The 25,922-nt window shown below is 48.6% G+C and overlaps 5 protein-coding genes across 5 annotated transcripts; 2 read left to right on the plus strand and 3 right to left on the minus strand.

Annotated features, from left to right (window-relative positions):
* Positions 1 to 1,969: 1,969 nt before the first annotated feature.
* pds5 (Sister chromatid cohesion protein pds5) lies at positions 1,970 to 6,536 on the plus strand (the record flags this gene model as incomplete). The annotated part of the gene is made up of 3 exons (XM_031148397.1): positions 1,970 to 2,293; positions 2,346 to 5,846; positions 5,874 to 6,536. The coding sequence occupies 3 exons, from the start codon at positions 1,970 to 1,972 to the stop codon at positions 6,534 to 6,536; spliced, it is 4,488 nt and encodes a 1,495-aa protein (XP_031007250.1).
* A 7,112-nt stretch (positions 6,537 to 13,648) lies between these two features.
* cdb4 (Curved DNA-binding protein) lies at positions 13,649 to 15,157 on the minus strand (the record flags this gene model as incomplete). The annotated part of the gene is made up of 4 exons (XM_031148398.1): positions 13,649 to 13,843; positions 13,895 to 14,739; positions 14,797 to 14,985; positions 15,127 to 15,157. 4 exons carry the CDS (start codon positions 15,155 to 15,157, stop codon positions 13,649 to 13,651), a joined length of 1,260 nt encoding a protein of 419 aa, XP_031007249.1.
* Positions 15,158 to 15,771: 614 nt separating this feature from the next.
* snf5 (SWI/SNF chromatin-remodeling complex subunit snf5) lies at positions 15,772 to 18,141 on the plus strand (the record flags this gene model as incomplete). Its single annotated transcript, XM_031148399.1, has 2 exons — positions 15,772 to 17,613; positions 17,800 to 18,141. The coding sequence occupies 2 exons, from the start codon at positions 15,772 to 15,774 to the stop codon at positions 18,139 to 18,141; spliced, it is 2,184 nt and encodes a 727-aa protein (XP_031007253.1).
* Positions 18,142 to 20,566: 2,425 nt separating this feature from the next.
* On the minus strand, positions 20,567 to 23,234 carry gtaA_0 (Glutaminase A; the record flags this gene model as incomplete). The annotated part of the gene is made up of 11 exons (XM_031148400.1): positions 20,567 to 20,684; positions 20,733 to 20,868; positions 20,922 to 21,065; positions 21,115 to 22,044; positions 22,095 to 22,246; positions 22,294 to 22,395; positions 22,445 to 22,484; positions 22,539 to 22,879; positions 22,939 to 22,950; positions 23,009 to 23,087; positions 23,135 to 23,234. 11 exons carry the CDS (start codon positions 23,232 to 23,234, stop codon positions 20,567 to 20,569), a joined length of 2,154 nt encoding a protein of 717 aa, XP_031007252.1.
* Positions 23,235 to 24,193: 959 nt separating this feature from the next.
* Positions 24,194 to 25,429, minus strand: P4H1 (Prolyl 4-hydroxylase; the record flags this gene model as incomplete). Its single annotated transcript, XM_031148401.1, has 3 exons — positions 24,194 to 24,480; positions 24,604 to 24,908; positions 25,167 to 25,429. 3 exons carry the CDS (start codon positions 25,427 to 25,429, stop codon positions 24,194 to 24,196), a joined length of 855 nt encoding a protein of 284 aa, XP_031007275.1.
* Between the last annotated feature and the right edge of the window lie 493 nt (positions 25,430 to 25,922).

A 25,922-nucleotide genomic window follows, 5' to 3' on the forward strand; every position in this document is an offset into this window, starting at 1 on the left:
ATGTACTGGAAGTAAAGGCTGCAGAAGACGGAATAGAGGATTGAGTCGACGAGAGAGAATCCGAAATGGACGGCGAAGATGATTTCTCAGCCTCCGTTGTAAATACTGCCCCGGATACACTGGAAGTGGATATTGGTGCGGTTGGCGTGACGATAGCAGAAGCTGTAGACGTCGCATCTGGGCTGGTGGAAAGGTCTGCGGATGAAGGAGTGGATTTGGGATAATCAGAAGTAGTCAAAATGAGGACAGAGGGGGTATCAACAACACTGGCGGAGGTGGATAATAGAGGTGGCTGCATGCTCTCAGAAGTAGCGAGGATTGAGTCTGAAGCTGTAACAGCTCCGGCTAGATTTGACGAAGTAGTGGTTGAGCAGTCTTCCGTGGGGGAGAGAGAGCGAGACGGGGAGGGAGTGACCCCGATGTCTCTACGGTCTAGATCTGGCAGATGGATTGCGCAAGGAAGTCCATCTAGCAAGTCATTAGTAGAGAGTAGGTAGGTTGGGCTTCAGGGGGGAGACGTACCCTCACACTGTGCCCCAGCATGTGAGACAACAAGACCTGTGGAAACCAAGAGGGCGCTTAAAGAGACGATGGTTAAAGAAACCTTCATCTTGACGGGATGCTACTGAGGAGGGAGTGGAGTGTCCAAGGGCCAAAAGAGTGTGGGGGGATGGAACCAATTCCAAGATTCTTTTCGTGCTTGTTTTGTGTGGTTGTAGTTGTAAAAAAAGTGTGGGGTGGGGAAGATATATGGATGGCTGTTTGTTTATCGGAATGGCGATTGATTGATTGATTACAGACAAAGCACAGTGAATGAATGAATGAATTAATGGCAGGAAGCCATTGCCAATTTAGCAAGGGAAACCGGTGAATCTCTCACTTTCGGTCGGTCTTTGGACAAATCAAATGCATCATTTCAGTCATCTCACAGGACAAGGGGAACAAGTATGAGTATAGTACGGTATTGCAACAAGCAAACTTAGAGCAAGAACCTAGCTTGCCTTGTGTAGTATTGAGTCTTGGTCCCACGCATTTGCCTTCCCAATCAAGTATGAATACCAAGAGCTCACGCATACAATCAACATGATAAACAGAAGAGATTTGGACGGCGGCATTGGCAGATCACCCCTCAACCATCCAGTAGAACCTAATGCAAAGAGACTTGCTTGGGGATTGGAATGAGCAACAATTCAACTGGGCCAACCCAGGGGCACTTACGCGTATTCGTAGAATGGGACCTGGGACTGCGATACAAAGGCGCGTTGAAAGATGTTTGTATCTTTGCAAAGGATACTACTGTCTGGATCGAGAGATGGGAAAAGGTCGAACGCAGTAGAGTAGAGTAGAGTAGAGTAGAGTAGAGCATAGAGTAGCATTGCAACTGCCAAATAATCAAGCACAAATGCAAATGGTACAAGGCCACGCCTCGCACCTTCTGACTGTGACATGTACTCACTATAGCAAATGTGTTGTCAGCTTGCAATTGGATTGGAGCTGAGCCGGATTAACATGTCAGTGGTAGATAGATGTAGATATTGTATGGATGCATGGATGATAGACAAATCGAGAAGAAAGCCGACAGACACATTGAACTCTTTCATCCCAACCTGAGACGGGAGTCAAGAAAGAGTGAAGGAGTGAATAAGTGAAGGAGTGAAAGAGTGAATGATTGCAGTGAGTGTGGTGCACGTGCCTTGCTTTAAGTTAGACGCGTCTTTTTTGTACTGTACGATGTGTGCAACGCGCCGCGCCTACTGTACAGTAAGCATTGCCTCCTGCGAGATTAGATCTCCCCCCCTCCTCTGCCCCCAGCCCGCAAAACAACAACCAGAAAAGCCGCCACGCCGTTTCCTTTACTTCATACCATAGCCATAATCGCCCTCCCTAACTAGAAGAAAATAATTAACTTCATCTTCCCTGCACCAGCACCAGCACCAACACCCGCGACTGGAGTCCCCCCCAATTCAAAATGGCTCGGCGCCATGCTGAGAGCGTGGCTCAGGAGCCGCAAGGAACCAGTCTTGTTTTCAACGAACCGCTGTCATGGCGAGCGGGAAAGCCCATTGCCACCGGCGAGCTGCTGAAGAGACTCGACGCGCTGTCAAACGAGCTGCGCGAGATGGACCAGGAGGAGATTGACAAGGACTCGTTGACCAAAGTCGCGAAGGAACTCGCAGGCCAGAACCTCTTGAGTCACAAGGATAAGGGAGTCCGCGCTTTTACAGCTTGCTGCTTGGTAGATGTCTTGAAGCTTTGCGCTCCCGACGCGCCGTTTACTGGTTCTCAATTGAAGGTGCGGTGCGTCCCAAATTTGGTAGCAAATACGCAGCTAACACTAAGCTCAGGATATCTTCACTCTCTTCATTAACTCCATACTACCAGCCCTGTCGGATCCTTCCAATGCCTACAATACCCAGCACAAATACGTCCTGATGTCACTAGCAGAGGTCAAAAGCATTGTGCTGCTTACGGATATCCCAGGCTCCGACTCTCTAACACTCCACCTCTTCAGTAACCTGTTCGATATCATATCGGGTTCTTCGAAGGCCTCCACGGGGGAGCAGATTGCCAAAGATGTCGAGTATAACATGAGCCAGATGCTAGTGACATTAGTTGATGAAGCCGCGGTCTTGCCCCCGCAGGTTGTTGATATCATCGTTGCTCAATTTCTACGGGCAACGACTCCAGGCGCAGGGAAGGGTAAACACGAAGAAGCACGCGCCGATGAGAAGCAAACTACACTTCTCTTGAAGGAGCTTCCAGAAGCGTACAACATGGCAAAGACCATCTGCAAATCATGTCCCGAAAAGATGGCCCGCTATGTAAGTCAATACTTCAACGATGTCATTATGGATGTTTCCACCGGACCGCCAAAGTCGAATGGCCATAGGAGAGCTAGTGATGCTCTCGATTCGGATGAAGATGAAGGACCTGCTGGTCCCACTGAAGCAGACCTTAAGGAGCTTCAAAAGGCGCATCGATTGCTGCGCGAGTTGTGGCGCGCTTCGCCAGCCGTTCTTCAAAACGTGATTCCCCAACTAGAGGCAGAACTGGCAGCAGATAATGTTCAGCTGCGCCTTTTGGCTACCGAAACACTAGGAGATATCATCTCTGGAATCGGTGCTGCAGGACCACCGCCGCCTCTCCCAATGGATCCTGCTGCGTACCCACCTGTAAGGCTTGAAGATTGTCCTACAACATCGATTTCCAACAGCATTCTCACTACCCCTATGTCTCCCCAATCATTTGCCCAGACACACCAATCAGTGTACGCCAACTTCCTCAAGAGAAGGAATGACAAGTCCTCAATCATACGGTCGGGATGGACTACAGCAATTGGGCGAATACTCGTGACTTCTGCGGGAGGTATTGGGCTGAGCAGAGAAGACGAGAATACTCTGGTCAGGGGGCTTGGGGAGAAGTTGAACGACGCTGACGAGAAGGTCCGCCTGGCCGCTGTAAAAGCAATCTCAAGCTTTGGTTTCCGCGACGTTATGACAAAGTTGGCTCCAAACGGAGGTGTCACCAAATCTGGCTCGGTATTGTGCAGTCTTGCGGACCGAGGCCGGGATCGCAGACATCCCGTGCGTATCGAAGCCATGACTACTTTGAGCAGGATATGGGGTGTAGCCGCTGGAGAAATCGCGGCAGCCAATGAAGTGGTAACGAATGCTCTAGGTGCTATTCCTTCGAAGGTATTCGATGCATACTACGCCAATGATCTGGAGCTTAATGTTTTACTTGATCACGTTATGTTCGAGCAACTTATTCCCCTGAGCTATCCGCCGTCGAAATCAAAAGCATCGAAAGCAACAAACGGGGAGTCCCAAGGCGCAAGTCAGACAAATGGAGATGGACCCTTTAATGCTGATAAAATCCGCACTGAACGAATTCTGCTTGTCGTCAGGTCTCTAGACACAAAATCGAAGAAAGCGTTTTTTGCAATGCAAGCTCGACAGCCGACATACTCCAACGTTGTAGCCGCTTTCCTGAAGAGGTGTGAAGATTTCAATGGGGGCGTCATGGAAGGTGACTCTAAAGAGACAAAGACAAAGCTTGACGGCGTGGTCAATTGGCTCGCGGATCTGCTTCCAGATCCTTTACGAACGACCAACGAACTACTCAAGTATGCCAAATTACACGATCGAAGGAGTTATCAGCTGCTGCGATTCGCAATCGGGTCTGATAATGAATTCAAGACCGTTTTCAATGCCATCAAGGAGTTCTCAAAGCGCATCGAGTCAGCACCGGCAGCCCCTGCAGGCCTGTTAGAAACCCTCACCCCCATCATTTACCGATCGGCGTCACTTGCCTACAACCGTAGCCATCTCCCATTCATCATGCAATACATGAGAAGCGACGAGAATGGGCTTGGTGCCATCGCACATGAACTGATGCAAGAAATATCGGAACGACACCCGCAGATTTTCAAGGACAACGTCAAAGAGCTATGTAAATCATTGGCGGAGCAAGCCCCTTCGGGAACGAAACCTAATGATCTGGGGAGCGTAGAGACCTTAAGAGCATTGGCATCATTCGCCAAGAACCCCAATAGTTCTAAAGAGATACCACATGATCGCAAATTTGTTCAAACCCTGATCAACTTTGCACAGTATGGAACACCACCCAAAGCTGCTAAGTATGCTGTCAGCGTCTTAATGGCTGCTTCTGACCGCAAAGAGATGCACGCAAAGGACCTGCTGGAAAAATCTACACAAGATTGGGAATATGGAGAAGACCATTTTCTCACGAAACTTGCGACCATCAGCCAACTAACATTCCTGGAGCCTAGAACTACAGACGAGCTCAACGATGAGATTCTTGACATCACTACCCAGAAAATTCTCTTGCAAGTTCGAACTACTCGCACTGATGGTGATTCCAGTTGGGAAACCGATGCAGAGGTGGATGAGGAATGCCAGGCTAAAAGCTGGGCTCTTAGGATACTGGTCAATCGTCTCCGTGCGACTAATGATCCAGAAACTGCGAAGAAGCTCGCAGTACCTGTGTACAAGGTTCTAAACCAGCTCATTTTCAAGCATGGAGAACTGTCTAATAAGAACGACACGCCCAAGTCCCACAAATCTCGGTTGCGTCTCCTGGCGACACAGTTGATGTTGAAATTATGTACGAACAAACTGTTTGACGATCTCCTATCGCCCGTCGAGTTCAATCGTCTCGCGTTCGTCTCTCAGGACATCCTCGGAGATGTTCGGCGGGGTTTCGTTGAAAAACTCCAAAAGTATCTGGTCAAATCTAAGCTCTCCCACCGCTTCTACACCATAATATTCCTGACAGCTTTTGAGCCTGATCAGCGTCTGAAGAGTTCCATCATCACCTGGATTCGTTCTCGCGCTAAGCTTTTCCACGATACCAAGAATAGAGCGCTAGAGTCAGTATTTACTCGACTTATATCTCTACTAGCGCATCATCCAGACTTCAGTCTTGATCCAGAGGAGCTCAGGGATCACGCACAATACATCTTGTACTACATTACTACCGTTGTTACTGAGGAAAACCTTCCCCTGGTTTATAAGTTCGCCGAGCGAGTAAAACAAGTACGTGATGCAATCAGCGGCCCCGATCCGGACAACATTTATGTACTCAGTGATCTAGCCACAGTGTTGCTCAAGAAGTGGCAAGAGAAGAAGGGCTGGATCATGCAGACTTGGCCTGTGAAGGTCGGATTGCCTCTCGGGCTCTATATAGGATTACCGAGTCACGAAGTGGCACAGGAGATTGCCGAGAAGCAGTACTTACCAGCGCCGGAGGTCATGGACTCACTGCTTGATGGGCTGGTGAGGGATGCGGAGAAGAAGAAGGCATGTTCTGCATATACCTGTTTAGTGTTCGCCGGGCTAACAATCTGACAGCAAAAGCGGAAATCCGATGATAAGGATAATGATGCTCACCCAGCCAAGAAGCACAAGTCTGATGCAAAGCCCAAAAGCTCACGGAACCCGACAATCAAGAAGGAGAAGCCCGCTAAGGCTGTGAAGACACCCAAGGCCAAGAAGCCAAAGCAGGCAATAAGCACGCCTACCTCCAGCCCTGCCGAGCGAAGGATGAGTGGCCGCGGTGCAAGCGCCAAGAAGACGTACGAAGAACGAGATTCCAGTGAAGACGAGAAGGAATTGTGGGACGGAGTGGCATCTTGGGAGTATGAAGATGGGAGAATAGAGAAAGACGCGAAGGCAGCACGCGATGCTGCGAATTCCGAGGACGAGGTAGAATCGTCAGGTGCCGAGGAAGAAGTCGAGGAGGAAGTTGCCACGCCTGAACCAGAGGCGGAGAAAGAGGAAGAGGTGGAACATACACCTACACCTCCGCGATCGAATACGAGACGAGCTTCTACGAGGAGTACGAACAAACCCCCTCCCAAAGCCTCTACATCGAAAGTAGTGAAGCCGAAAGCCAAACCACCGCGTGTGCAAGCTAAGGCAAAGACGCCCAACTCAAAGCCAGCTGCAAGGCCGAAGAGGGGAGCTGCGAAACAAGCTAAGGATATCGACGAGATGGATTTGGATGAGGATTGAGCTGAATTAATAATCTGAAGCTCTTGCATACATAGCACGATATATATCTGTTTGAGTAATCAAAAGCCTGCGTTGCTTCTTGCTACATGCATAATACAATACCCCCTGGGCTAGGATAGGAAAGGATGATGACAAAAGCGCATTGGTTTTTGCGTGGGATGTACATACTAGCTCGATTCTGGGATGAGATGAGATATGATGGAGATGAATGCTTTATGTGTACTTAGCAGGCGATAAGATAATACCACAGTTGCTTACCCTTTGCTATTCTGCCTTTTATTAATATTGCATGCCTGTGTGCGAAGTTCGAACTACAAGTAGCATTTTCGAGTAGAGCGACGCCTTTAACAGTTCCTGGTGGCGGAGTCATCTTTCTAGCTTTATGCACCTGGAATATTTATGGTGGTTAGTTATCCTCGTACTTACTGTATTGCAATAAGACTCGCATCTAACCCATCACAGTGGCGCACGCGCACCCAAGGGTAGGTAGGTGGGACCTCATTCCTGAATTGGTCTTTTAGGAGCATTTTGTCGAGAACGAGCACGGTGCAAACTATGTTTTAAAACCTAATAGATCATTTTAAGAACGTAAACATAACAGCGAGGGAGACTTGGAGTAGAGTATTTACCTACTTCGCTACATGACATAACATCCTAAAGTCTCACATTCTCAGAGCTGCTATGACGTACAATTCAACATCTTACCAGTAAGAAGAACTATGGTATGATAATCACGAAGCACCGGCATAAGGTAATATATAATCTCGCTCCTGAATTTGCTACTGTCTGCATCGCCTAACTACTCCAATCCACTTCTTCCAGTCTTTCTTGTTAGGCGTCCGAGCATACAGCAGCGGTACATATGTCCTTCTTCGCTCTCTTCTCTCCATATTTTGGTTCTCTCTCCGAGAAGTAATACAATGAATGCTGCTTGGTATCCAGATAAAAGACCCATCCCGCGGACGCCAATATGATACAATGCCTGAGTTTTCATGCCATGTGAGGGATGAATGCGAATAGGAAACGGAAGGAAAGCCTCGTGGGGCAATAAGAGGAAGAGGGTCAGCTTCTCGAAAAAAGAAACAACTGATATAAAGGATCACGTGACGCAAATGATTGCTCCCACGTGACCGTTTGGATTCTCCTTGCCAAGAAGCCGTTGCTTGGAGATCAAGCTATCCATCATTGAAGGGTGAGTGCATGCTAGCAACAAAGACGCATGGGTGCACCCTAAGCTTCAAGAACGTCTTTGTCGGTCTCGGTGGCGGGGACTGATACAAGTCCGTCAACTTCCATGCTGATCTCGGCGATGGGGGTGGACACAATATGGTCGACTTCCATGGCAGTCTCGACGACTGGAGCAGACACTTTAGATGGTGTAGCTGGAGGCGACTCTATCTGAGGTTGTTGTGTCTCGGGCTGCTGGAGTGGAGGCGCGGATGCAGGCTCGGAGTCCGATTCTGGCTCTGGCTCGTCGTCCTCTTTCAGCTGGCTCCGAATGGCAGCCATGATTGTTTGCAAACACTGCTTGTCATTTTTCGACAGCTTCTGCCTCTGCTTCTTCTGCGATATGGAAGTTGCATCGCCTTGCGCAATTAATGCAATCACTGCGGGAGAAGCTTCGGCCTGTTCAACCATTTGTTAGCACGTGCCACGATAGTGATTACGTCCCAAGAACACGTAGCATGAAAGTGAAAGTGAAAGCGAAAGTGAAAGTTACAGCGTAAACGAATACTTATACGTAAATGTAAAGGTAATTGTAAAAAATGGTACTGGGTAACTTACGAGTAGGGCGTTGATGAGCGTCTCGAGACCGCTGGATGCTGTATCCTGTGCAGCAAATGCCAAGAGGTTTAGAACTGCTTGTTGCTCGGCGATTGATCGCGACTCCCAAAGCGCACTCTGTGCTGCCTCGACTCGCTGCCGTTCGCGAAGTCGAGCCCTGTCAATACTACCACCATGTTGCTTGACTCTGTCGTGACATTAGTAAAACGCGGGATTTTAGCTTGTCGAGGAGTTTTATCTTACTTTGAAATGAAGTCCAGCTTGATGCCCTCCTCCGGTAGCTTGTACACAACCCCAAATTTGTTGTCCTCATAAAAGCCTCCGCCAGGCTGCACATCATCTGAACTTTCTATCTCAATGTGGCCGTTGTTCCTTGTACCTCGCCTCCACGCAGGGGTGATGGGCAAACTACCTTTGATCTTACGATAACGATGAGCGGGGCCCAAATTGAAAGGCAGTATATCCATAATATCGTCAATATGAGCCGGACATCTCCATTTCCTACTAAGGTGGGGTTCCTTGGTCATAGGAGACTCGAGGCAGTCAAGATGCCAATAAAGGCCACAGTAACTGCAAGGAATGATCAAGCGATCTGGAGCAGAAGCCGCCTTGTTGCATGCATGACAGAGGATTGGTTTTCCCTTTTGGTCCCTTAAACGGGAGAAGTCAGGCGCTTCATCGTACCCTTTGTGATTCCTAATTTGAGGTCAGCAATGAGTTTACGAGCTTAGATCTACCGAGGCTTACTTTGGTTTTGGAGGAACAATATCTTCATACTCTCCTTCGGAACCAGTCCTGACACCTTCGAAACACTCGCGGATTTCCTTGGGCAGGTGAAACGCACTCGGATTCTTGCCCTCAAGGCTATCAAGAAGAGAGTCAAAACTGCGAGGCGGGCCTTCTCTCCGAGGAGGGTGTTTTTGGTATTGGCACTGATTACAAAACCATTCGTCGGGTAGCGCGCCTTCTACCATGGGTGGATCGACACATTTAAAATGAAAAGATCGAGTGCAGCCATCGCAACAGACCAAGTCGCCATTACCACCACAGGCCGCACAGTAGTCATCGTTATCTTCCTGTACCATGAATCAGCATCGACATCGATATAACCTAGTGTTATAGAGGAATTATCACGAAGAAGGATGGTGATGGATGGTGATGGTGGTAAGTTTCAGTACATGTGGGGGTGGCATGGTTGGTCTCCTCGGCAAAGGCGGAATGCAGAGATTGGCGCCCGGGCGTTTGCAGCACAGCAGTGTGAATGGAATCAAAATACAACCCACTCGAAGGTTTACTGTGGTCTCCAAACAGACCCGCGATAGCCACGACAGATGACATAAATCGTTTTGACGTAGTTGAAAATGAAGGAGAAAAAGCTTACCTGGTTATTGGCAAATGCACTGTTGCCGACGGGGCTATTTCGTTCACCGCTTGCGCGAGGAATGCCAGCTAGGGTCCCGCCGCCCTTTTTCTTCATTGGCCTGTAGTAGAAAATGGCATTAGCATTATTCGTTGTCCGGATATTTTGAAGCCCAAGACTTGAGTGAAGGTGAAGAATATGAAAAAATGGCGGTCGGTCGCACCGTGCGACACCACCCACAAACATTCCAGGCAACGAAAAGAAGAGGCTCGGTAAGTAACACAATGCAACATACGATGCTCGATGAGTATATATTACTTCGGGCTACGAAGCGATGCTGTGATGCAACAAGATTGATGACTTACGATGTTTTGACACGTAGGCCGCTGCCTGACTTCGCTTTCCTGGTTGGCCGGTTCAGCGTGCTCGGTGTGCCAGCACGAGAAGCAGGAACGGAGTTGGGAGCAAGGAAAGAGAGGAGGGTTGGAGAACTAAGGTCCTCGGAATCATAATTAGATTGTGGTCGCGCGGTCCGGTTGTTGAGCAGACGGATCTTGGCCGGCCGTTTGGACGGGGCGACGTCGACAAAATCACCTTCGGATGCAGTATCCATGTCTGGAGGAGGAGCAACAGGAGGGGGAGGCTGATATCGCTCGAAGCTCTCCGGTGTCTCAGTGTTCGAGTTCGTGATCTCTCGTGCAGAGCGCTTCAAACGACTGGACTGATCACTGTCATCATGTGCACGCCCCCGGACCTTGTCCAGATTCTTCGCCTTGTAAGAGATGAATTTTGCGGGTTTGCCCAGTGCAGGCGCTGGGATGGGAACCATTTCGGCATTTGCACCAGAATTTGAGTTTGAGTCTGAACTTTGAATTGATGCTGCGGAGCGTGAATTTTGGTTGTTGTGGCTGAGAGGATGGTTGACTGAAGTAAAAGAAGATGAAGAAGGTGCAGGGACCGTCGCGAAAGTAAATGTTTTGGGGCCGTTCTTCTGTGGCGCGCTGATTGGTGGTGGCTGACTATTGAGATGATTATGGGGGGCCAGAGCTTCGGTTGGCGCTGAATAGCGAGATTTCGTATTGTCGCTTCTATTATGCTTGCTGCGTGTGTTATTATTACGTCCGCCACCGCTAGACGCACCACCATTACTACCACCACCACCACTCTGCTTAGCTGCTGGGCTGGGAAACTCGCTGTCGAGAATCTTCTCGTCGACTGACGATAATGAGGAGGAGCTCGAGATCGACCCGGATCGTGCCCGGCTTAGTAGGTTCGACGATGCCCCGTTCTGCTGCGGCGTCTCGGGTTTCGCATGCGCTGCTTCAATCGCCCCCCCTGTACCCGCACCCGTACCCGTGCCTGCAACTGCAACTGCACCGATTCCCGAGCCATAGATACCGTTGAGCCCGTTCATCGGCATCGGCGAGAAGGGAGACACATAATGACTCTGCTTTTGCTTCTTGGCGATGTGCGCAATGTCGTATTCCTTGAGCGGTGATGTAGATAAATGCGAAATTGACGTGGCCCTCGCTTGAGTGTCACTCGCTGATCGCACGCCCATGCCGGGGTGTGTCTGAGGAGGACCGTACGAAAGAATAGTATTGAGCGTTGAGAATTGGGGAAGTGGCAACGGATCACTTCCATCGCCATTGAAATAATATTCCCCCGTTCTGTCTTTTTTGCCCTCTTTCTTCTTCTCTTTCATCAAAGCTTGAAACTCCGCCAGTTGAGCAGGTGCTGCGCGGCTGTTGTAGACAGCTTCGATGATTCTGACAACTCGAGCATCAGAGTCTCGAGCATCATCATACAGAATGCGCAGAGCATACGCTGTAGGCCACCGCCTATTGTCGACGGCCAGCTGGACAGCATCTTCAATGACTCTGTCGGTTTTACCAAGGTCAATGAGAGGCTCGCCATCTTCACCAAGAGCTGGTTGAGCGGGGAGCGAGGGAACTTCAGGTGCTGGTGTAGCAGGAGTGCAGACCTGGTGGTTCAGCTCTGCAGCTGTGGCGATAGGAGTAGTGATTTCTGGTTCTGTAGTTGCATCTGTAGCTGTAGTTGTAGCCGTAGTTGTAGCTGTAGATGCGGGCAAAGGTGATGCCGACAGAGCAAAAACTGCTTGACCAGATGTTTGATCCATAACATGATCCACCACAGGCGCTTTTTCAGGACTCGATTGTTGCGGTGTCTTCGGAGTTGGCAGCTCAACATCGTCGGTCTTTGTAGAGGCAGATCTACGTCGCAGAGGGATCGTGGGAGGCTCGGGCGTCATGGCCTCGAAGGGGGTGACGGACGCTGTGCGTTTTCCAATCGTAGAACGCCCACCCGCATCCGAACCTCCGTCAGGCCTAGTAGCAGACCTCATGATCTTGAGACTTGGACGTGTGCCCAGAGGTGCCATATTTGCAACAACGCCACCACGCTCGTGGCCAGAATCTGCAAAGCTCGGTCTGGGAGCTGGTAGAGGGGGCTCGACCCAATTTTCCGAGGAAGTCGTTGGCCGTTCAGCAGCAGCATCTGCAGTTGTATTCGAAGCCTCGACAGCCGCATTGTTGGTTGCAGACACAAAGGGACTGCTGTATCGACTTCGCGTCGTTCTTTCTCCCCGCGGAGCCTGCATGGCTCGCAGCCCTCCCTGAACTCGAATGCGACCGCGACCACGAATCCAGCACGCTGCGAAGATGTTAGCTGAGGAAGCTTGGGCATGAATTCAGAATCAAATACTGCTCTATTGTTCACTCGCATGCACAGCAGAATCAATCGTGATTCGGGAGGGGGAGAGGTACAGCCAGTACCTAGCTCTGAGGAATTGGTTGGTGGTGAAGAGCAAATAGGAGGTAGGAGTCGCTAAGGTTTTCCGTACACAGGGGTCGGCAATCGAGAGAGAGGTCACGTGTGAGGAAGAGCCTGTCGCCACCAATTCTCGACAGTATGTGGTGCGTTTCGACAGATAAAGTTGGGCAAATGGAGTCAGCACTGAGAAGGACCAGACTGGCTTGATATAGCTCGGGATCAGGGAGGTGGTTCGTCGACAGGTGGTGTTGAGGCACGGTATGTTGTGATGTAAAGGAGGAAGTTGTGTGTTAGGGTTGGCGAGGTTGGGTTGGCTTTTCAAGGGGCTCGCTTTGGTGGTGGGTGGTCTGGTCTGGTCGTAGCGGACCGGCATACCATAAAATGCAGCAAGCACATACACCACACCACACCACATCCAGCAAATTAATATCAGTATGATCAAGGACCACCGCCCCTCTTTCTTTTCCTTTGTTTACATCTATCGAGCCATCCAGTTCTGCTCCTACGAGGCAGTGCAGTGCTCTCTGCTCACATGCTATTTTATTCTTTGGGCTGTGCGTGAGCTCCTTTCCAAGTGTCAGCTAGGGATTACAATGACAATGAGTATCCTCTACGGGGTAGTAAGTGAGGGATCTAAGGACAGAAGCTTTTGGGCGAGTGAGATTGAATCTAGATCATCTGTAAGTTATCCTATCCGGTTTGATCCCCATTTGAGGTGAGGTCATGGAATTGTCACACGCATTGTCGTAGGTACCTATCTAGGTACCTACGTACCTCAGTCAACAAGGAGAGAGAACCATCGCGTTCCTAAGAAGACGAAGTGAAAGTCAGAATCCTCATATGATGCATATCTCTATTCTCTCATTTACTCGAGAAGTTCTATTGCTCAGGAACAGCGTGTGCAGTGAAATCCTCCGAGATTTTGAAATGCTGGAGGATCATGCCATCATTCCGCCATTTCTAGACTAACGAAACTTGGCTAGAGTAAAAGTTGCTGGAGAGCTCCATAGCATAGCATATCATGGCATAGCATAGCAAAGCAGTGCCTACAGCAAACGTGAAGACGTGAAGAAAGAATGTCGAATGCAAAGGAATTTCTCATCCCCGTATCATCTCATCTCATCCCAGGGGGGTTTTCTCAAATCATCATGCCGCCATACCGCCATAGAATGCTTTACTCGTCGTCGCTGCTCTCCTCATCCTCTGCAGCTGCTGCCGTCTTCTTGGCCGGCTTCTTCTTCTTGGTCTTATTCTTGACCTTCGTCTCCTTTGCCAGGGGTTCCTCCAAGATCTTGAGGACTTCCTCATCTGTGATCTTCTTGTCCGTCTGGAACTTGGACAGATCTGGGCCTGGTGGTGCAGCAAGTTTCTGAAGACCATTCTTTGTGATAGCTTGCAAACCAAATTAGCCTACACTCACCCGGGGTGCAGAATATGAAGGTTTCTTCTTACCAATTGTGGTCAACAGTCGAGCAACCGGCTCCGCGTCCTTGTCACCGACAACCTCATATTGCCTAAAGACGTTGCCTCGGACACACTCTACAACACCAACTTTTGCGTCTCGCTCGTCTTCCAATTGCCTTAAGCTGAAAGGGAAGACACCAAACTTCTTGACGACTTCATTGAGAATCTTCTTTGAGCTAGGTCGCTTGAGAGCATAGGTCAAAGTAGTCCGACGGTGAAGAGTTGGTCGGTTCTCGAAGGTCTTGATCTTTCCAGATCCCAAAGATACACCCATCTCAACACCCCAAACATCACCAACTTCAGGAACGCCATCGCCCTTGGTGCCATCACCAGGAGCAAGAATGATCTTCTTCTTTCCTTCGATCTCGTTACGCTCAAACTCCCAGCTGGTGGTGTGTTCTACCAGATTGCAGTCGTAGCTCTTGACCACCTTCTCCAGCAGAGTAGTGATCCTGCTTTGGGTAGGTGCCTTGACTTTAGCCGCCTTTGCCTTCTCCTCATCAGTGCCCGTAGCAAGGAGTCCAGGTGGTACCATTAGGCGCAACAAAAGCTCGTTTGCATAGTGGGTAGCTAGTAGCAAGTCGGCATCACGGCCTTTGATCACATCATCCTTATTCTCGGCCGAGGGAATGATGATGGTATCACAGACTATTGTTCCAAAGCCATCGATTTGTGCGCCCAACTGGATTTTGATAGCTTCGCCTTCCTTCAGCGTAACGGAAGCCTCAGCTTCATCAGATGTGAGCGGGGTGTAGGGGGTGACGAAAGAGGATGGCGAGACAGTGGTCGGGTGGGAGATGCCTGTGTATGCTGGTTAGTCGCGACCACGAGTATGACTGAAAGTCAAGCTCTGCTTACCCTTTGTGATCTTCTTTCCACGGTAGACCTTTGCGATCTCTTCCTCCAAGAGTTTGTCACCTTTCTCGCAGATGGTGACGATCTTCTCCCCTGGCGCGCAAAGTGCAGTGACGGCCTCCAAAACCTTCTGGGAGATCTGGGCAGCGCTCTTGTACTTTGTGAGAGTGTCGGGGTTATTGAGAGTGTAGTCTGCATGCGTGATTATTAGTTATTTTTCACTGTCTGGGTGCTTCTGGGGCCGTTGTCTCGAGTTGCGAGAAGGATAGCGGGGTAGAAACATCCCACCAAGCTGTCCTGAACTCGATGGAGGGATGGAGGGATGCAACTTACCAACTTCCTCGGTTTCCTTCTTGTCGGCCATGATGCTGGTAGATTTGTATGTATGTGGGGAAATGAATTTGTATTTAGACCAGCAAAAGGGAGAATTTGTGGTATTTTGTTTAGTTCAGTAGTGTGGTGTGCCTGAATGTTGCTGGCTGTGGTGGGGTGGGTTAGTTGGGCTGGGTTGTGCGTGCCCGTTCAGTATTAGCGAGCCGCTGATTGCTACCTTGTTCTTGCGGTTGCTGTTGCTACGACTATTACTGTACAGTAGCAAATGGCAAATCCTTATAAACCGCTACGGTAGAGTAGGCAGTGTACCAGTCCAGTGTACCTTTTATTGTTGACCGATTCTTTCAGTTTGTTTATTTATGACTGCGGTGGTTGTTATCGTCAACCGCATATTTTGCTTCACCCTACACAGTGGGCCTCAATATTGAGGCTTCAAATAAGACCCCAGGCCAGCTAAGTACAGTCAGTACTCGTACCTTACTGTACGTATATCGGTAGTCTATGCCTTTCGCGCCAAAGTCGCGCCTCAGTTACGAATACTGTATATTTATTTACCACCGAGTTTACCCCCTTCCTGGCATCCACCTAGTCAAGCCAGCCGTATAGCACCAATATTGTCGCAAACCTGTCGCGAATGTGCCCATCATGGCACCCGACCCTCAGGATTCCTTACACGTCGACACTGCCTCCGCCTCGGCGCCTGTAGGAGCTGCTTCAGCAGCAGCAGCAGTAGCAGCAGCATCTTCGCCTGGCCTGGCTCATCGCGAGCGCACAAAAGCCGACTTCGAGAAGTATGTCTTGGACCAATATGTCAATCGCGATCTTGTTCATACGGCCTCCATAGTCGCCGACCAGGATAGCCGAGCAAAGCAATACACCCACATGAAGAGCGAGATAGACGATTACAGGAAGGTCCGAACTGACTTTCGACAATGGTTTCCCCTCAGTCGCCTGTATGGCGAGGGCTACAATGGCTATGGCAACGGCCACACGGATGGCCCAACCAAAGTTGTATATCCAGGCGCGAAACCGAGGCTGGGTCACAAGAAGACTCGTCAATTGCGCGTCAAGCGCAAGGACATGGCTCAGCAGGCAGAAGCTGTGGAAGAGTTGGTGCCAATACGGCTGGATGTGGATTATGACAAGATCAAGCTTCGAGATACTTTTACATGGAACCTGCACGATCGTACAGTCCCACCAGATCTTTTCGCTGCCCAACTAGTTGAAGATTTAGGCTTGGTCACTCCAGCAGCGAATCCAGTACTCGAACAAGTTCAGCAGCAACTGCACGAGCAGCTCACCGACTTCTACCCTCAGGTGTATTTTGAGGAAGATGCTCTTGATCCCGAGTTGCCATACTCAGCCTACAAAAATGAAGAAATGCGAATAGTCATCAAACTCAATATCACCATTGGCCCTACAACGCTGGAAGACAAGTTTGAATGGGAGCTCAATAATCCCTTGAACTCGCCCGAGGAGTTTGCACAGAGCATGTCCAGAGAAATGTCGCTGGCAGGAGAATTTACCACTGCGATTGCGCATTGCATACGAGAACAGTGCCAGCTGTTCACCAGGAGTTTATACATTGTTGGACATCCGTTTGATGGCCGACCTTTAGAGGATGCAGATTTGATTAATTCGTTTTGTCAGACCCCCATTACGACTGCCCTTCGACCGCAGCAACAAGCTAGGGAATATGCACCCTACTTATATGAGATGACTGAGGCCGATCTAGAGAGGAGCGAAGTCATATACTCCAGAGAGCAGAGGAGACAAAAGCGATCAGTGAACAGAAGAGGAGGTCCCACTTTACCAGATCTCAAGGATAGACAACGAACTGTACGCACTTTAATTGTCTCGTCGGTACTTCCCGGGGCTGCAGATACGATAGAAGAGAGCCGGATATATAAGAGAGTGGGTGGTACCTCGGGGCGAGGGAAACGTGCAGCTGGGAAAGGAGATGGAGATCTTTCCGAGTCATCGGACAGCGATGATTCATCTCCAGAAACTCCTGCTATGTCCAATCTACTCTCAGGTACTGCTAGAACGAGAGGTATGCGAGGAGCCGCCACAGCCGCGCAACAGAGAATGGCGAATATTGGAAGGTCTGAAACGCCCGAGGCAGCGATAATGCATCACCATGAGACAAGAACTTCTGCCAGAAGATTTGTGGGTCGCGACGCCCGTGAAGAGAGCTTGGATAGTCCGACAATGGTTATCAAACTGAAAATTGGAAAGGACAAATTAAGGAAACTTGTACGGGAGCTCAAGGCCGGCAACCGTCCTTCGAATATACAGCAGACACCATCGTTCAAAAGCTCACAGTCAGCTCGTGGTACGCCAGTTCCGGGCTCGATGGGGCCCCCTTCAACTCCTGGGACACAGAACCAGCAACTGCAGCCTTCGACAACTCCTGGGACACAGGTTCAAATAGGTCGAGTCGATGCTCCACCACCGCCTGCTCCAGGCCAACCTGCTCATGCACCAGTAAGTTCTATATTCTGTTTGCTTCTTCCCTGAGGTCACATGTGATGAAGCTCGAGGAAATAATGCTTCCTCGAAAACGTCCTCATGAGAGTATGTTTGGCCGGCTTATCACCATCAAGCGATGCGAGTCTGATTGATCCTTCAATTTCTCATTCCCTAAATTATACGTTGCTAACATCTTTCCAGCCTCCACCTCCAAGTTGGCTCACGGAAGGCCTAACAACTCTCCTCACTACATATCCTTCGGACCGTTTTGAGGGTGTAATGCGGTACTCGCCGGTCAATTCCACGACCGAAATGCCCTGTCCAGCACCACCAGCAGGGCAACCTACTCCAGAAGGAATAAAATGGATGTATCTGCCCCGGATACGGTGTCACGATTGTCCTGGCAAGTTGTATACCCCAGGTCCGGAGACCACGGTAGGCAATTTCGAAGTGCATTTGAAGAATCGGCAACATCGCGAGAGAGTAGAGGCTAGATCGGCGACGAACCAAGGCGCAAGTGCAAGTGATGGCGGGGGGTTTTAGGTTCGGAATGACATTGTATTGTTTGTATCATTTAAACGTCAGGGACATCAAGGTGTTAGGCGAATGAGGGCACGGATCTCGGCCTGGATGAATATATCAGTATTAAGTGGCTTGGCTAGATGGAATGGAAGAACTAGTTAAGTGAAAATTGAAAGTATTGATTCGAGGCAGCAGGTGTTATCCTGCTAGCTTCACTTCTCTGTTTGAAAGGAAGATACGAATATACTTTTTCCGGGGCGAAGCTCATTGTTTACTCAGGTAAAATAAAAGCAGGAAACTAATACCAACGAAGTTTACTGTTATGACATCCATACCTGGAAGGAACGACCACCCCTTCTCACCATATTTCTACATGATGCCAGCATTTCCACCATCATCAATACCTGACAGGTTTTCCAATTACGCGCATCTAGCTTCACATCTTTTGAGGCATATTCTCTAACAAAGCAAGGTTCCATTCTCAACCGCTCGTGCTTGCAAGAACTGGCTTGGACGTTGCAATGGATGAAGAAGGCCGACCCCAAGTGAGGATTGTTCCTATTGCTCCCTCCAGCTCGAGACTGACAAGTCTCCTCTGTCGCAGAGACCGCGAAGGAAGGCAGCGGAGGCAGCGGAGGGAAAATATAAGCTAGCGGTGCTCAATAAAACAAATGCAAGCGCTCGCTTCCCTCATCAAGAAGAGGCTGACCATGAGACAGTCCGGTGGGGTTCAAAAGAAGAAGAGGAGCCCTTCAAACAAGAAAGGCGTTGCAAAGAAGGGCACTGCAAAGAAGGACACTGCAAAAAAGGACACTGCAAAAAAGGACACTGCAAAAAAGGACACTGCAAAAAAGAAGGGGGCGGGTAAGAACGGAACAGAAGCCCAGGAATCGCAGCATCTTATATCTATGGGGAGACAATTAAGTGGCGATGAGGAACATGCTCAGGGTCCCAATGACCCTAATAGCATAGCGGTACAAGGTCTTTCCAAACACAACGCAGCAGGTGCTCGGACGAACATACCCACGACAAAACTCCCGACGACTCTGGAGTTATGGAGGGCAACAATGGGGCTATGTTAGCTCCTTCTGAGCCTGTTGTGCCAGGAAGGTCAGGATCGAGCAGATCTCCAGTTTCCATCAACTCAGCCAGGAGTGCAACTCCGTATTTTTCCGAGTTTAGGGAGGCAGCCGATGCCGCAGATGCCGCAGATGCCGTAGCCAACGAGATGACTGGCGTCCCGTTTGAGGATGGTATCTGGAGCGCGGTAGCGGCTAAAGCTTCTCCTATTGATAAAATATTAGAAAATATCAGAATCTCGCCGCCAGTGTTCCCGGTGCCGCGGACGCCAGCCCCAACTGTAGACAGCCCTTTCAGAATTCCCCTCTACGCGCCCCCAAAAACAGCACACGTTTTTCAGAATTCTTCTTCAAAAAACATCAAACTAATTTGTTACAGTCTGCTTCAATCACCGACACAGAATTGGACGACACACTGCTCGCTCGGGAAGGCTCCGAGTCGCGTTTGCCGAGTCCAGATGAACGGATACCAGAAAGTCTCGGACTACCTGCATCATCAATTGGCGGAGGTTCTCCTGGGGACTATCAGTTGCCTCCATACTCGAGGGATAATACCACTCCATATCCCCTCCAGGCCGCGGACGAAGTCTTCAGAGACCCTGAGACAGAGCGATAAAGCCGACAAAGGAGACACTAGCCAGCACCTCCACATTGTTTAATGGCAGCGTTATAGCATGGTTTATGATAAGTTTGGTTGACACCAGGGACGTTAAGGTTCTGGTGCTATGCATAGTACTCGGCATTACATGGTTCGAATGCAAAATGGGAGGTTTTATGTAAACCTAATTCGGCTCCTCCCCCAAGGCATTGGATGGGTAACTACTAGGATATTGTTATCAGGCTTGATATCCATTTCTCACCTCGTTACGCTGCTCTTTAATATGCCCGGTTGATACCTGGATGTTCTCTTTCTGTGGAAGATTGCTCTAGATGAATAATCCAAGTGTCAAGACAGCAGATTTCCCAACGTACCTCAGCTAGCAATTTGGAGCTCATAGCTCTTCTTTCTAATCAACCTATCCTCAAAACCCCCCAGGAGTATACCATTCCACTTTGTGATAACACGGCCAAAAGTTATTCAAGGCAGCTACAATACAACGGGCCGAGTAGTACTTTTAAGACATTCCGTCTCCGTTCTACACTAACTCTGTCGTGGTGATTCGCCTGAGGATTAACGAGGTATTTCAAGAAAAGTCACTTATCATATATCAAAAGCGATCTTATTTTCTCACAGCATAGCCTTGAAACAAATTCGTGAGAGGAGTTATCATCATTCAAAATCCATAACGGGTATCCTACCTAATTCAAAAACCAAAAGCCCCAAGTCCAGTCCACGCCCCTCAATCAAAGCACAATACATTAATGGCTCAAGCTTTAAATTCCACACCCCTCCTAACACCCGCACTCCTCGGGGCCCCGTTCAAGGCCAGCGCCGCAAAATGCCCTCCAACAACAGGTCGTGCGGCAAATTTGCCCCCCCCAAAACTGTCTCATGATTAGGTCCTGATTCTGATTGAGAGGAGGATTCCTTACTCTGCTGACCGCGTGTTGTACAGGTCAGTAAAAGCACGATTCGTCGGTGTTTTGTTTATCCAATTTGCGAGCTTGGAATAAAACATGGTCTTTGTGGACGGGCTTGAGATAGCTGCAACCCACATTTGCCAGTCCGCTTTTCGGGTTGTTAATAAGTACTACTTGGGGTGTCAGGATAGGAAGACTTACATTTCGTATTCGTATTTCTTGTATCAAGCGTTACTCCAAATTCATCTGCGACCGTGGGATAAAAGGTGCTTTGCATGTCGTATATGGAATTTGGGACTAGATTGAGGCCCAGAAGTTTATCGGCGTAAAGATTGTAAAGCAGACCTATAGTTTCGTAGTCAGTTTGAGGTCTAAAAGCTAAGACTTTACGCACCATGCGAGTTGTTATCATGGTAAGCCAGGTTGGTATGTGGAGGATTCGCATCCGTGACCACAGCCATATCCTGCCACTTCTTGATGTAGTCATGCGCTGTGTTGGAAAATCTGGTTACATCCGCATTGTTGCCTGTAAGCCTGGCAATCACAGCCATTGCCTCAATACCAATGATACCCTTCAACGCCAAGTTCGTTTGGTTGGCAAGCGATCCTTGGAAATCGTCGGTAGATAGTTGGTTGTCTGGGATCAGAGAATCAGAGACTAGAAAACCAGCCCATTGCTTCAATAGTTGATAGTGTTTAGACAGGTAGGCAGTGTCTGATGTCGACTGGGCATAGGCTAGAGTTGCGATGATCATGTTTCCACATTCCTCAACAGGCATATCCTCTTGTTGGCCATCCTCATGCCCAATAGCTTGCGGGTAATGGCCCCCCATATCATGTATACTCCACTGCTTGGGGAAGCGCCCAGCTTCTTGATTCTCAAACAATGGATCCAGAAGGTACTTGACTAAGACCGGATTAGAGTATAGGAAAATGGGTATAGCCGGAAAGAAAACGTCCACGGTCTGAATATTGCCGTCGGAGGAAATTTCTTTGAGAAACAGGTACGGCTTGGAAATGGTTCCGCATAACTGAGTACCACCAAAGGCTTGGCGTGCCGAAAGCGAAGTGATGGTGAGATAATCCTGGCCACCAGCCGCAAGAGAGTCAACAGCGAAGACATGATCGATAGCTCCATCTACTGTTGAGTAGTCTTTGTACAAAAACTCGACCACTGCAAGATCAGAACCGAAATAACTGGTCCAGAGAGAGCGGACAGAAACGATGCCGTTTGCACCATCGAATTGAATGGCATTCTCCTGGGCATGAACGATGGTGTATAGCGTTGTGATTGGGTTGTTCCCAACATTGCTGAGGTCATTTGCTACAAAGTAATCAGCTGGGTGTTCGGAATTCAAATTCAATCATCCTTACCGAATGCAAAGACAGGGAAGTTGTCACTGATTGCTCTGTAATTGCTATCTTGGGTGTTTGGGAGCTTGCCGTCACGAAGGAAGTTCCCGCGCACAGTCTCATGACCACCAGATTGGGAAGTCAAGGACGGGGTGGCTGCTGTTGACCAATACCTGTGAAAAATAAGTTATGAACTGACAACAAAAGCACCCGCGCTTACCAATTTCCCCAATGGGAACCATCATCAGGAAAATCCGCATTGAACTCGCTCTGTGTTTGACGCCAGGATTTGTGACTGACAATGTTATTCTGATTGGAAAAGCTATATGGCGTCAGTTTATAGATTGTGTGGAATTCGGATTGCCTCTTACCTCCACTGGGCAGTGTCTGTATTGCGGATAGAAACCCATTCTAGTAAAAGTCAGCACCAAGGCACAATTACATCAAAAAAGTACTGATACGTACCTGCTGTAGTGTCAGCGTAGAGTTGAACAGAATGCGTAGCTCCATCAGTTGCAGCAACAGTGACCTGAAGATAGCTGCCGATGATTGACTGTCTCTTGAGATCCTTTGGTGCAATAGGGGAGATGAATGTTACATTCATAGATACTTTTCCTGCGACGTTCATGATAAAGGTTGATCGTTGGGAGGTATATTCAAAGCTCGTCTGCTTGACATTGGTAGGGAAGTCGTCGCCAATTTTCGGCTGCCCCATCCATGTGTATGATGCCCCGTCAACCTTGATCAATCCTGTCCACCCAGTTACGGCTCCATTGGCACCAACGGCTTCTCCAGGTTGGGGGCCTCTTGCCAGGGAGTCAGCTGACAAGTCCTTCTGATTTGAGAAGTGATAGATTGAACTTACGCCCAGAAGCGACTAGGGAGACTTGTCAGAGTTTGTGCTATAAAAAGAGGTGGATTTTGGGGATACTTACGGCCAAGCACCTGGAAGGAAACCTTGGGATCCTCCATCGCTTCCGAGTTCAAGCCATGTGTTCATGTACGGAGATCTAACTATTCCAGATGTCAGATAATTCCCCAGGAGAAATGAGATTACATACCTGCCAGAGGAATCGCGGGAGGTCTGGCTGGACTGAATGTAGCTGCCAAACCGTTGTTGACAAGTGTGCCTAGGGCAACTACGAGGAAGTGAAAATTCATAGCTGCGGGCTAAGGCAATGCAATAAGTATATCTTAGAAAGCAAAGTACGCCTCCTAGGGAGGGTGGGTGATTGAAAATATGTTGTGGTCGACAATGAGATGCTATAAAGACTATGTCCGAGGGGATTCAGGAGAGATATTTATACAAAAGGAAGGTGCTATTCACAACCTCCGTTGACGCGCATTCCTCCATTTGCAGTCACCGACAACTTGCATGGAAAGCAGGAGACACAAGGGCCGAATGAATAGATGGGAGTAAATGTTAGAGAGGTAATGCTTATTGAGTTACACACATGGAACTAAATCATAATAATACACGCGCGTGGGCAAATGAAGGAACTACCGTGCTCTCAGCACCTCTTAGAAAACGTAAGAAAAACAACCATGACTGGTTTAGTTAATGAAAGCCCGAAAAGAAAAGAAAGAAACGTTCAAAGTTTGAAGAGTTATGTTTGTTAGATACTTGGATAGTTCCAGTGGTGATTCGGGGTTCTAACTTCAGAAAGGGCCAGCATGCAGCTCTTAATTGGTGTATTGATTGTATAAAATCAACGGTGAATATCTCTTTTCCCATATCTGCTACTGACTGTATCTGGGTATATTGGCACGAGGGCAACGAATGTGAGATATCAAATGACTAGATTCAAACCCGTCAGAAGAGGCATTTGATCTGTAAATAACGTAATAATATGAGAGGGCGAGTTGATTGCTGTCCACTTGAGGGATCTGATCAAAACTAGGGGTGTGTGGGGTAGAGTATGGGGTACGGGGTACGGGGTATGTGTGCGTAATTCCTGTTTTTTATTCAATATTATATGTACCTTATATATAATTCATTTTGACAATCAATTCAATTGATGAAAGCCACATCTCCCGCACCAAGCAAGTGGTAACGGGGTGGAGACCAGAACAACAAAATTGCCAATAACACAAGGCCACATGACAGGAAGATACATACATTAAGTCCTTCGGGCCGGTCCCCAGCTCCAGATATTCAGCCCGACCTTTTGTCCTCTCAAGACCGGCAAACCGGCATGGAAAGTCTGCTCATACCCTCTGCCATCTGCTCCTAGATTCTCCCAAAATACCGCATTGCCCTTGATCGGCTTGAACGTGATTCCAAAATCGTCGCCCTTTCCACCACCACCATCATCATCACCATCTGGTCCATTCTTTTCACATTCGAGAAAGTCGCACCACCTCCCCTTTAACACATTTGGCATCTTCATTCTTGGAAATTCGGTTCCTAAAAGTCAACTTAGCATACATCCTATATAAAGTCAAGACTCTATCCTCGAGCTCATACTGTACCCACAACAGAGGGCAAAAAAAAAAAAAGAAAAGAAGAAAAAAAAAAAAACGTTCTTACCTCCTCCCTCACAATCAGCATCAACATACACCATAAACGTGCTCACACGATCTGCCTCTCTACTTCCACCACTCCAATCATAGTGATGCTTATAATGACCTCCCAATCCGTATCTCTGCGTCCTCAATCTTTCGATATGTAGGTCTGGACGCCATCCCTGGAAAGCACGGGATCGATGCTCAATGCAACGAACGACTTCATCACGGTCGACGAGAGCAACCTCAGAGAATCGGATGTCTTTCTGAATCGATGTCTCAGTGCCAGAAGTCACTGTGGAGGCGGCCCATTTATCTTCACTGCGCGTTCTTCAGTCACGTGTGTTTAAATCTGAGACGGATGTGTCGGGAATATGGAAATGGGACGATGATAGAGCTCGAGAATAGAATAATCTTATCTGAGCTGAGTGGTCGTGAAGAGTTCATAGGGCTGGCATTACCTAGGTTACCTACATAGAAGGCATAGGATAGTCCTAAGACGCTTCAAGCAGTAATCGTTTTGCCATCGGAAGTTTAGGATCCAAAAGCAATTAATGAATGATGCAAAGCGAAAAGGGAACCAGATACCTGATGCTAATAAGATGGGCCGATTCTTCAGCAGTAAGGAAGTTCTCAATATAGATGATCAAAGGTTCTTGAGATAGGATGAACGTGTTGTAGTTGTGTGGAGGACAAGATAGGGGTTCGTCTGTGGCAATAAAAGAACTGTTGAATAAAACATTCTGGTGGTCCGAGGGTTTTTGTTTCTGTGGAGTGCCAAATATTACATTTGAGAGGGGAATCCAGACGAGGACGCAGAGAGGGAGGAGGGCAGCGATGTAACCCAGCATTGTGATGGCTGTCCTGATACTGGTGTTGGTGAGACGAACCAACGGGCGTCAAATATGGTGCGGTTTCAGCTAGATCACGTGCATTAAAAGGAATATCCTAACTACCACTACGCACCGAATCCAAGCTCTAACATTCTACTCTTCCCGGCCTTTGTATGGTCTCACCTAATTGGTCCTCCATATTATTATCTTCTTATGTCCTGGTTTCAATTCTAAGGTCCCGGTCATAAGTGAGACTTAAAGGGTAAATCACGGTTAGAAACCTGGTTTAGGGGGTAGACGGTGAGCGAGGCGCAAGGCTTAGAAGACAATAATTCGGCCCAGATGAGGAAGATGCAGTCTTGTAAGAATGCCTATTGCTTATGGGGAGGGCTGAAAAACATGGTGTTGATTTGAGGGATAGCCGCTGGATGGAGGAAGGCCATTTTTGATCATTGTAACACTATTTTGGAATGTGTATGAATATTGCAGAAGAACCATATAACAAAGACAT

Source organism: Lachnellula hyalina (genome assembly GCF_007821495.1).
Source record: "Lachnellula hyalina strain CBS 185.66 chromosome Unknown contig00030, whole genome shotgun sequence".
Classification (NCBI taxonomy): domain Eukaryota; kingdom Fungi; phylum Ascomycota; class Leotiomycetes; order Helotiales; family Lachnaceae; genus Lachnellula; species Lachnellula hyalina.